The 12,132-nt window shown below is 39.8% G+C and overlaps 1 protein-coding gene across 2 annotated transcripts in view; it reads left to right on the plus strand.

The window, feature by feature from the left end:
* The window catches only part of LOC136707060 (corticotropin-releasing factor receptor 2), a 138,033-nt gene that overhangs the window by 90,286 nt on the left and 35,615 nt on the right, over positions 1–12,132 (plus strand). For both annotated transcript variants that reach the window (XM_066680932.1, XM_066680931.1), the window contains one exon: positions 1,062–1,215. In XM_066680932.1, coding sequence (XP_066537029.1) covers positions 1,062–1,215 — 154 coding nt within the window. The remainder of the gene's footprint in view (positions 1–1,061; positions 1,216–12,132) is intronic.

Genomic DNA, 12,132 nt, shown 5'->3' on the forward strand with positions numbered 1-12,132 from the left:
GCATGGTGTCCCTGAAGCTGGAAATTTAACCCTAGGCTACTGTATGAGCAGTTATGTAGGACACCGTGCCAACCTCATGTCTTGTTTCTTCAGAGCTCTAATTCTATATTTACACTAGGTAAGTTGAATACAATTTTTCCAAATGAACATTTTCAACACCTGGTGCTCCACTATTTAACAAAATGCACACCAAAAAGCAGAAGCCCTAGGGAAAACAGCCCAGTCATTTGAATGTATATGCATACTATATAAGCTTAGTATTGACAGTAGTTTCCAAGAAAGGTGATAAATGAGAGACTCTTAGAAGAGTCAAGGGCACACCAAATAAATTGTTTCTGTATTGTCATTAAATCAATACTGTATTGAAGTCACACATCCTATTAAAAGAGAATAATGTTGCGGTTTCAGGAGAGGTTAAAATGCATACTTTGTGTACATTCTACAGCACCAGAAACAAACAAGAAGCAACTTTTTTTTTTTATCTAATTTGTAGCCTTTGATACACCATGGGTGGCACGGTGGCGCAGCAGGCAGTGTCGCAGTCGCACAGCTCCAGGGACCTGGAGGTTGTGGGTTCGATTCCCGCTCCAGGTGACTGTCTGTGAGGAGTTGGTGTGTTCTCCCCGTGTCCGCGTGGGTTTCCTCCGGGTGCTCCGGTTTGCTCCCACAGTCCAAAAACACATGATGGTAGGTGGATTGGTGACTCAAAAGTGTCTGTAGGTGTGAGTGTGTGTTGCCCTGTGAGGGACTGGCGCCCCCTCCGGGGTGTATTCCCGCCTTGCGTCCAATGATTCCAGGTGGGCTCTGGACCCACCGCGACCCTGAATTGGATAAGCGGTTACAGATAATGAATGAATGATATTAACATTATATTTGCTTTTGTCATTGTAAAATCTTAGATATGTAATTTTCATGTAGCTCAAATATGTTCTCTTCTGTCATATCAATTCAGTGAGGGACTTTTTTTGTTACGGGCCACAACAGTTTTAACTGTGCTCTATGAATATATTATTATATATATTATATTATATTATTTACCTACTCCTGTCTCTTTTTTTAAGCCCTGGTGTCGCCTCATAACAACAATCTACAACTACTTTGTTGTAACCAATTTTTTCTGGATGTTCGTGGAGGGCTGTTACCTGCATACAGCAATTGTGATGACCTACTCTACAGACAAACTCAGAAAATGGGTATTCCTCTTCATTGGATGGTGTGAGTACATATTTTTACCCAAATCCTGTAATCATTTTTATGAATTAAGCTAACTTTAACCTGGAATGTACTCTGGGATGTAAATATATGTCAGGTTCCCCTAACGAGTCTTGTTTCTTATAATGTATAAGTAGGCTAGGCAGGATTCATGTCATTAATTAAAAAGAGAAACAACAAAAATAAATAAATAAATAAAAATCCTCTGGGTCTCCCTTCTTCAAAAGTGGAACCAACATCCCTGTCTGCCAATCCAGAGGTGCTGCCCCTGATGTCCATGCGATATTGCAAAGACGTGTCAGCAAAGACTGCTCCACAACATCCAGAGTTCCATGTTCCAAGAGCCAGCTTCAGTAACCGAGGATCAGAACGCCAGAGTCCTTGCCCTCGGCTGCCACCCAGTCCACATTGCACCTGACCCGGATTACTACCTCTCCCACAGGTGGTGGGCCCCTGGTAGAGTGGACCCATGTTGCTCCTTCTGACTAAGCCCAGCCAGACCCTCATTGAGTAGCCCCTCCCCCAGGCCTGGCTCCAGGGTGGGGCCTCATTAACCCTACTCCGGGCGAGGGAACTCTGTCCGTGTTCTTTTTTTCATCAGGGACACATGGATCCCTCTTTGTCTGACTCATCACCCAGGACCAATTTGTCTGGGGAGAACCTATCAGGGACCATTGCCCCTGACAACATATCTCCTAGCCTCATGTAGGTATGCAAACCCCTCCACCACTTTAAGGTGGTAATCCAGGTAGGGGCAATCAGTAGTTAATGCAATAGATCACTGAAAAGTGCAACATATGACAAAAGTAGGGTTATGAGCATGTGTGTAACCTTAAAACCTAAACAAAAAAAGGTACATGGAAAAGGAGAATCTGATACAATCTGAAAATGATTCATTCATTCATTCATTCATTCATTCATTCATTCATTCATTATCTGTAACCGCTTATCCAGTTCAGGCTCACAGTGGGTCCGGAGCCTGCCAGGAATCACTGGGCGCAAAGCACAATTATAAAAGGAGGGTCACCAGTCCTTCACAGGGTGAAAATGATACATGGTTTTCAAAATCTTCTCCTTCTTCTTCTTCTTCTTCTTCTCCTTCTCCTTCTTCTCTTTTCGGCTGCTCCCATCTGGGGTCACCACAGATCAACCGCGATCCGCACCATCAATCTGGCAGGATGCCCTTCCCGATGCAACACTGCTTATCCGGATATGGGACCGCCACTACAATGTGATGCATTCCAGTGGCTACGTCGCCTATCCACCTACCAATGTGAGTTTTTGGACTGTGGGAGGAAACTGGAGCACCTGGAGGAAACCCACACGGACACATGGAGAACACACCACTCCTCACAGACAATCATCCTGAGCGGGACTCGAACCCACAACCTCCAGGTCCATGGAGCTGTGTGACGTCCAATGGTTTTCATAATCTTTAATAAAAAAAAAAAATCTCAAAATTGTGGTGTGCATTTGTATTCCTTCCCACTGAGTCAATACTTTGTAAGACCACCTTTTTCTGCAATTACAGCTGCAAGTCTTTTGGGGTACATCTCTACCAGCTTTGCACATCTAGAGGCTAACATTTATGCTCATTCTTCTTTGCATAATAACTCAAGCACAGTCAGATTGGATGGAGAGCATCTGTAAACAGCAATTTTCTCGCCACAGATACTCAATGGGATTAACACATGAATATGCTTTAATCTAAACCATTCCACTGTATCTCTGGCAGCATGTTTAGGGTCATTGTCTTGCTGGAAGGTGAACAGGTTTTCCTCCATCCATCTTCCCATTAACTCTGACCAGCTTCCTTGTCCTTGCTGATGAAAAGCATCCCCACAGCATGATGTTACCTCCGCCATGTTTCATGTTGGGGATGGTGGTGATGTGTTAGTTTTCTGTCACACATAGCATTTTGCAAAAAGTTAAACTTTGGTCTCTTTGGGCCAGAGCACCGTCTTCCATGATTGCTGTGGCCACATTGATTTCTGATGGCTTGCTTTCAGAAATGGCTTTCTTTATGCCACTGCTCCATGAAGGCCAGATTTGTAGAGTACATGACTAATAGTTGTGCACATGTGTGATCTGCTGCATCTCGTTTTGAACTGGAGGTGGTGGCAGGGTCCATGTACATTTTATTAGTTTGGTTCTTGGACTGAATGGAGAATGGGAGAAACAAAATAAGTCTGGCTCATTTATTCATTTTCAGTTTGAACACACAAAGACAGGAACGAGAATACAGGCGATGTTTTGTATACGGTTCATTATTTTGAAGTGTGGGCGGGATTAAAGCACCTTTTACACCTCATTAGTCCGTCTGAGCATCAACTGTTTTTTAGCAGCTCTCTGCAGTTAAACTAAAAGTCCCAAACTCTTAGACTCCCTGTGGACACGCATGTATTATCAGTTTGTGTGAAATTAAAGACTTGTATGTATACTGTGTTTTAACATTGTAATTTAGCATGGGGTGGGGGGTTGCATTTTATTTTAAAATCATCTTTAAATTAAATTCCATGAAATTGAATATGGTTTCCCTGCTCATAGAGTTTTAATTATAGATAATGAACATGGGAATGTTTCTATTATCTGGCATTATACTTCAACCACAGAGAAATACATTATATGTTATATTTTAGATTATAATTATTATTCTTTAATGCTTCAGGCACATAAGCTTCATATTGCACAAGCAGGAAAAATTATGGCAAAACACATAACATCAAAACAACACAAAAACCACCATATTGTTCCACTATATTCATCAGTTACCAGTTATCAGTTACACATGAAAATAAAATAAAATAGAAATGGGGCTCTAATATGTAAATACACTTCAATCCAGATAAATACCATATAATCATAAAATAACATATATTGGATACAAGCTTTCATTTGACACCTCTCCCACCAGTTCAAAACAAGACGCAGCAGACACATGTGCACTATACCGAATCGATTGGCCTTCTGCTCTGTGCATCTTGCTCCAGTGACGTATTTTTGACAGTGTTTTCTTACTTTCCAATTTGTGTTTGTAATCTAGAAGTTGTACCCACAATAATTCAAGTCATATGCGTAAGTCTTTATCTTTTCAGCATAAACCACTAATAAACTCGGTTTAAAACATGTTTAATTGGTGCAACTTACAGCTTCCTTCGCCATGCCCTGACTCTATTAAGTGTAGTTTTTTTCTTCTCCATGCTCCTCAAATAGGAGTGGGAGCAACCTGCCCAAGTCCAATAAGATGCCAGCTTTATCTACTACAGCCAATAGGCTCAAATCTTCAGAAAATAGTCGCGGATCATTAGCTCAGGCGTGGAAGGGCCTCCAAGAAGATTCTGGCAAACCGTCAGGTGACTCAGGAGGGGAAAGCAGTTTTCCACCAACATTGTATATGTTGGGGGTGGGGAGTAATTAACCTCAACTTGGGGATGTCATTAGGTGGTGGAAGGAATATTTTGAGCATCTTCTCAACCCCACCCATACATCTTCTACAGAGGAAGCAGAGTTCGGAGACCCTGGGGAGGCAGAGGTAGTCAGAAATCCATTTGTTTTCACTGTGATGATTCACTGACCTGTAAAAGGGAGAATAGCCCCTTTCCTTGCTCCTCTCGGCTAAGCACTGCAGAAAGTGCACTATGTAACTTTAGAGGTGGGTAGCAAACCGCCCCTTCCCTTCCCCTCCCTATGAATTTCAGTACTGTGCTGTAAAAGGTAAGTGCACTAGTGGGTGTCCCAGGAACAGAAAAAAAAAATCTTATTCATTGAGAAAGTTTATACTGTTTCGCCGTATGTGTCACTCTGCAATTACACTGCAAACCACTAGGGCTGGATTTTAAACATCTTCTTCAACACTATGTAGTACACAGTACAGTCATTTAGTCGTATTTGTTTTACGAATCTTTTAAAGTGCACGATTTAGGGAGTGTAGTGTAGAGGTGTTAATATTTCTGGACTTTTTAACACAGAAGCATTAATTGGGGTTAATACTCAGGAGACAGTGACCTCTGTTGGTTTGGAGGGGTGGCACAAAGACTGGGGAACCAAGAGTGACACAAGAGTCTTTTCACCTACAATGTGTATGAGTCTTGTTACCAAAATGATAATAGGACATTAAAGCCATAATACATTTTTGATACCTAAGTACATTTGAAGGTAAATACTTTTGTACTTTTACTTAAGTGGAGATCTGATTTTCAGCTTAACACCTCAGCACTTCTAGTCCACAATCCTTCTTTACTTCATTATAAATATGTCCGTGCTACGTTTCTGTTTATACTTTTCCATTTAGATTTGCCATAGCTACCATCCACAGTTTATTTTTATTGTGCCCAGTTACCAGGACCCTGCCAATACTGAAATATTTGTGTGTTTCTCTGCCTAGCTGAACAAATGTCAGACCTGCTGCTTGAAGAAATTGTTCAGTTGTCCCACAATATACTTTGGTGGAACCACACAAGGCATGGCCTTTACATTATTGTGTGCTGTACACTTATTGTATATTTTTCTTATTCATAACATAAGTATACATAATGTTATTGATGTTGTGAATAAAATGTCTGTTTGGAACAGGCGACACTGAACATGCATTAATAGGAAAAGTGATTAAACATGACCCTTGTCACCAGGGAGGCCATCATAAGAGGTTGTTTTACCATATAAAATACCTTAAAATAAAGTGTAATTCTAATTGAAGTTATGTAATAACGTAGGTTTGGAAGTAGGACCATGCCCAAATTCCTCCCCTCAGCCATGCTATATAGCCTATTTTGACCCACTTCTGTCTACATTGTTGGTGCAGAGCATCCTATTCCCAGTTTCTCTGGCTGAAACAGCTACGGGACAGCCGTGCTTCTTCTCCCACTGTAGCTGGCCTCCTGAGTGAACCCGCATGGTTTTGAGCCTCCCATTTCCTCTTTCTCTACCAAAATCAGCTACGGGCCTGCCTCACGTTTGGGGAATATGATTAGCTGCTGTAATGCCTGTTTTCCCACTGCTAAAAGATTTGTAGCAGTGTAACACTTCTTCCGCTTCTCCTCGTCGCCACTGGCATGTGACCTCGAGCCTCCCATTTCCTCCTCTCTGGCTAAACTGCCACAGTGTTCTAGTAAATTACTCCGAAACTGTGGCATCCCCTTCGCTCATTCAGCTAACTTGAGGAACCCTCCTCATCTCTCGCCTCCAATGCCAGTGTTCGGAGCCCCTGCGCAGCAATACAATAATGTAATGATCTCCTCTCTGCCAAATCAACACTCCCTGCTGGAGCTTTCCTCATCTTTCTATTACTCATCCTGGTTGTGTCTGATCTGGAAGGCAATATGCTCAATGTCTTGTTGTCTTTGCTGTTTTGCAAGTTGGTACCTTGGAGGGCTGCTTTTGAAATTAATTTTTTACCTAAGCTGCATTAGAAATGGCTTAGAATCTACAATATCTCTGCACATTACCAGGGCACTAGTTCACCTACAGTTCTCACCAAGATGATGCATTTTTAAAATATTGGAACAGAAAACAGGCGGCATGTTTAAGCCTTCATTTTCAATCAGCACCTTCTTCCCTCAGAACACTGCCTTGATAGACAGCATTGCTCCTCCTGTTTGCTCCTTCCTCCTGTCCCTCCTTCCTCCTGTCTCCTTCTGTCTCTACTCATCATCCCACCCCTCCCTTCATCATCCCACACTCTACCCCTACGCAGACACTACTCCATGCTTCAAACGGCCTCATATGCATTCATAAGCCACACTGACCTCCTTCAAAAAAACTTACGAGTTCACCTACCCATATGTGGGAAATATGGAGGTTTTCCATTTATACATTCATCAGTATTTCTTTCTTTTTTGTGTAGTTGTAAAAGGGTGTCCTATAAATAACATTGACTTCACATTATACAGTCTGGATACTAAGACTTGCACTGGCTGATACGGGTGAATGAATCCATAATCTCATCTTATCATGGACAATAGGCTGACAGGTCAAGCTTGTGAGGCTGCAGGGCTGTGTGTCAGATTTGATATGCAGAACAGGGGTTCCTTAGGGGACAGATTTAACTCCAATACTTTTCAACTTGTAAACATCCAATTTAAGATACAAAATAGATTCTTTTTGTCTGCAGAGGTTTTCAGAAGACAGACATTTTTGGTGCAAAAGAAATGTTGCTGTCACAGTTCCAGGGTTCCTAGGGCTATGGGTTCAATCCCCACCTTGGGTCACTGTTCTCCCGCTGTCTGTGTGTTTCCTCCAGATGCTGTGATTTCATAAACACTTGGTAAATTTTCTATTCAAACATAATCCCTTTCAAATATGTTGACTTCTGATGAACTGAGCCTATCAAAACTCTTGCATTCAGCACCCCAATACACACAGTTGCAGTCGCTGAAACGTTGCTGAGTTACATTTGTGTGTATCCTTCTTCGTGTTCAGGCCATACATGCTGTGATGTCACTCCAAATCTTAAAAATGTTTTAGGTAGCATACTCTCTCTCTGTGCAGAGAGATAAATAAAGCAGATAAATAAAATAAAGCAGCCTTTATTCATCTCCTCATGTATTTGGACAGGCGTCTAAATGGTGTCACAAAGTCAATGACTGGGTCACTAAGGAGAGGTGCAAGATTGGTAGGAGACTTTGGCAATAACTTTTAGGGTTTCTGAATCAAAAAATTGATTCTTTGAGAGTCTATTTCTCATCACTATGTTTACTTTGGATTTTTTCCACCCACTCTCACAAGTGTAGAGAAACACTGCTAAGCAGGATGTCTTGGAAGCACACAATGAAAATTATTTTGGAAATACTACCAAAATATATGACCCACCTGCTCAAGACTGTGAGGAAGAAAGAGGTTTTTTGATTAGAGTTGGAAATAGAGTCATTTTAGGCTAAACTCTTCTCACAAAGAGTCACATTTATTCCCCATAATCATTCAACATAGTGGCAAATATTTCTGTGAAATACAGTCTCATTTTTGGCATGTTTAACATAATTTCAGTGTATGTTCATATCCTTTCTGCTGAGTGGCTTGAGTTACATTGGCAACAGCTCAAAAAACAACAACAAAAAAAGAAGCATTGTGCTGTTTTTAATCCCTTGCAATCATCTTTTCTTTTTTTTAAATCAGAAATCATATAATGGGTTGCTTTAAACATTCAATTTCAATGTAAACTTGTATAAGAGTTCATTTCTTGTTTTCCTTTTTTTAATTTTGAATCTAAAATCAGATAATAAGTAATTTCCCATTTTCCATTTGTTGCTTTCCAAAACAAAAACTGAATGACCAAAAGTTACATGGACTCGCCAGTCACCAGTAATGGAGTAGATGTGATGATGATTGGTATTTTAAAACTACCTGTGTGTGCACTTGAACTGGAGTTCTAACATTGGTGCAGTGTTTAGTAAAGACCAGATGTATCTCGATTTTCTGAGGAGACAGTAGTGCTATGTCTATGAATTAGACACAAATAGTTTTGCCTTATTTAGGTTTTATGCAGTTTCCTAAAAAGGATAATGTAACTTATTTTCACAGAAGTGGTTTTGCCAAAGTATTTAAAACTTGTGGATGGGATCAGTAAAGATAATTAGGTAGCAGGCTTCAGTGTAAAGTTTATATAATTTATATTTAATATTTGTAAAATTGCAAGATTTTGGGATCCTCTGCTTTAGGCAGATATTTTATGTTTGCCCATTGTGTGTTTGTTTGTTAATAGAGGATTGGGCCATTTTGCTGAAAGCTGAAAGCAGATATAATGGAAGTGAACCGGGAGGAACTGACACTCAGGGCTAAAACAGATGTCACCTCTTTACCATCTCTTCGTTGCTTCCGCTTGTAGAAGGAGAGCCCTTTGGCATATCTAATCTCAGCTGTGCAGCTTATTGAAACATCTGGATATGGTGCAGTTTTTGTTTATTTGTTTATTTATTTATTTATTTATTTTTTAAAGTCTTCTGCCAGCAGAGAATACCAAGGAATAATCTCTCCCTACTCCATCCTGATTTGTTTTATTTCTGACTGACAACAAAAATAATCAAATATTAAATTTCTTATTATAATTGTGTTCATATCAGAATCTTTATTGACCACATAGGTTCACACACACAAGGAATTTGTTTTTGGTTCCAGTAACTCACAATCAAATCAAACCCAATTTATTTGTATAGGGTTTTTTTTTCCAATTGATGTAGTCACAATGTAGCTTCACAGAATTTAATTAGTTTTGTTCTGTTGACTGGACCGATATGATTACATTTTCTAGCTGGTGAAGACCCGGCTGCAGCATTTTGAACAAGTTTAAGTTTAGTTAAATTCCTGCTTGTGCATCCTGAGAGTAGTGCATCACAATAGTCAAGCTTTGAAGTAATAAAGGCATGTACTAATGTTTTTGCATCATGCAGGGATAAGGCATTTCTTGGCAATGTTGCAAAGATGTAAAAAAGCTGTTTTTGTGATACTGCCTATGTGTTGATCAAATGATAAAACACAATTATTTATGACATCAAGATTTTTTGCTGCTGAACCAGGTATAACTGGAAACTCAGCAAGATTTTAAATTAAATTTGATCATTTATTTCTTGTCACTTTGGGACCCAGAAGGAAATTTTTTTTTTACTGTTTAGAAGGAGGAAGTTATACAACATCCAGCCTATCATGTCCTTCACACAGTCCTTTATTTTCTTTAAGCTGTGTTTGTTCTCAGACTTGACTGATATGTACAATTGCGTATCATTTGCATATCAGTGAAAGTTAATACCATAGTTACTTATAACTGTGCCTAACGGTAACATTCATTCATTATCTGTAACCGCATATCCAGTTCAGGGTCGCGGTGGGTCCAGAGCCTACCTGGAATCATTGGGCGCAAGGCAGGAATACACCCTGGAGGGGGTCCCAGTCCTTCACAGGGTGACACACACTCACACATTCACTCACACCTACGGACACTTTTGAGTCACAAATCCACCTACCAACGTGTGTTTTTGGACAGTGGGAGGAAACCGGAGCACCCGGAGGAAACCCACACAGACACGGGGAGAACTCACCAAACTCCTTACAGAGAGTCTAATGGTAACATGTATAATGTAAATAATAATGGTCCTAAAATAGAGCCATGTGCAATTCCAAATCTTACTTTTGAATAATTGGAAGGTAAATCGTTTACCTTTATAAACCAATAATGTTCCGTTAAGTAAGATTTGAACCACAATAGGGCTGTCCCTGTGATTTCAAGCAAGTTTAAATTTCATTTGGAGAATATTGTTGTCTTTCGTATCGAATGCTGGGCTGAGGTCAAGTAGCACCAACTGGGATACTTAGCCTTGATCAGGGGCAGGAAGGAGATCATTTGTTATCTTAACTAGAACTAGTCTCAGTGCTATGATGTGGCCAGAACCCAAATTGTATTTTTTATGTATGTGGTGCTTATGTAGATATGTAGATTTCTTACGTAGCAAAGAGAAACTAGGCAAGCCTAGTTTTGCTGGACCACCATTAGCCATGTAGCCATTGTCACTGAGGTGTTTCTGGCATTTCAAAAACAGGAAAGCCCAAAAAACATACTTGTCAGTTCTGGAGAAGCTTTGGTGCTTCATATCAATGTCTTAGTTTGCATGTGTTTTTTATTATGTGATTATGTTGTACAAAAAATACAAAGGGCAGGACTAATAAATGAAATGAAAAAAATGAGCACAAATCCTGTTCATAATATATAACACCGGAATCAGTATTTTTCTTGTTCACTTAATTTATAAACAAAGACTAGATGATCTACCACCAAAGAACAAAGAAGACCAAGAACATTTTGTTGATTTTAAGAATTACAATTACTTATTTATTCAATGTATGTGAAGTTTAAGGAGGCCCTGGTCAATGAGCATGGTGTCACGGAAAACACAAGAAACCAGAAACAGACCAGAAAAAAAACAGAGACACACACAAACAAAGCATGTTCATGTCTTATTTCCTAGTATTCTACCACGATTTGTCTTAAAGTACATACTGCTCTTTGCTTCCAGCTGGTAAAATTTGTTTCTTGTTTGTCAACCAGTTTATGTCGGTGGAAGCACGCCGAAAGGTTCCATATTTAGTTCACGAACTGGAATGTGAAACATGGCTGAACTAACAACAGATGGTGTAGTAGCGCCACCTTAAGTTTAGTTCTTACTTGCGTTTCAACATTAGGAGTCAGTCAATCGGTAAGCGAAAATACATCATCTAGGCCGGCCTGGTAGGTGGTCCAGCAACAATACAGTAGCATCAAGATTTGGTTTCTTGATAAGTGGTTTAATGACTGCTAGTTATTAAATGTTTTGTGTACATGGCCCAGGCTAAGGGACAAGTTTACTGTAGTTAAAATAGGATTGAAGTGTGCAAGTCCTCCTAGCCAAGCAAGCTATTCTCCACAACATCAGCATCAAGCTAGAGTCCCTATCAGTGGCTCCCACCAAGGTTATAAGAAACCTGGGTGTCATGGTCATAGAGTATCTTTTGCACTAAAATTATTTTCTTTAATGCACTTATTACTTCCTGGCATATTGCACTCAATATAAGGTATTTTTGTATAATTTTTGCTGTAGTTTGAATGTTAGATCCTCTTTTGTAAGTCACTTTGGATAAAAGCGTCTGCCAAATGCATAAATGTAAATGTAGCTGTGGGATGTAAAATGTTCCAGCCTTTCTTCTACGACTATGTTATGTTTTATATCAGCCACATAAAATGACAGCCAAGTTTAATTTAATACTGTGGGTTGAATTTGTAATCTAATAATTAATATTAATTTGTAGTTCCTGCCTGATTTTTTTTGTAATTCAGGAAATCACACTAAAAAGTACTCTAGGATTATATTTATTATTGCAGATCAGCAATGCCAGATATGCTGAGCAAGGTTTAGTGAGAGCATTTCTATACTCTATAAGGCTGTTCATCCAGTTAGATTG

The sequence above is a fragment of the Hoplias malabaricus genome, chromosome 9, assembly GCF_029633855.1.
Source record: "Hoplias malabaricus isolate fHopMal1 chromosome 9, fHopMal1.hap1, whole genome shotgun sequence".
Taxonomy (NCBI): Eukaryota; Metazoa; Chordata; class Actinopteri; order Characiformes; family Erythrinidae; genus Hoplias; species Hoplias malabaricus.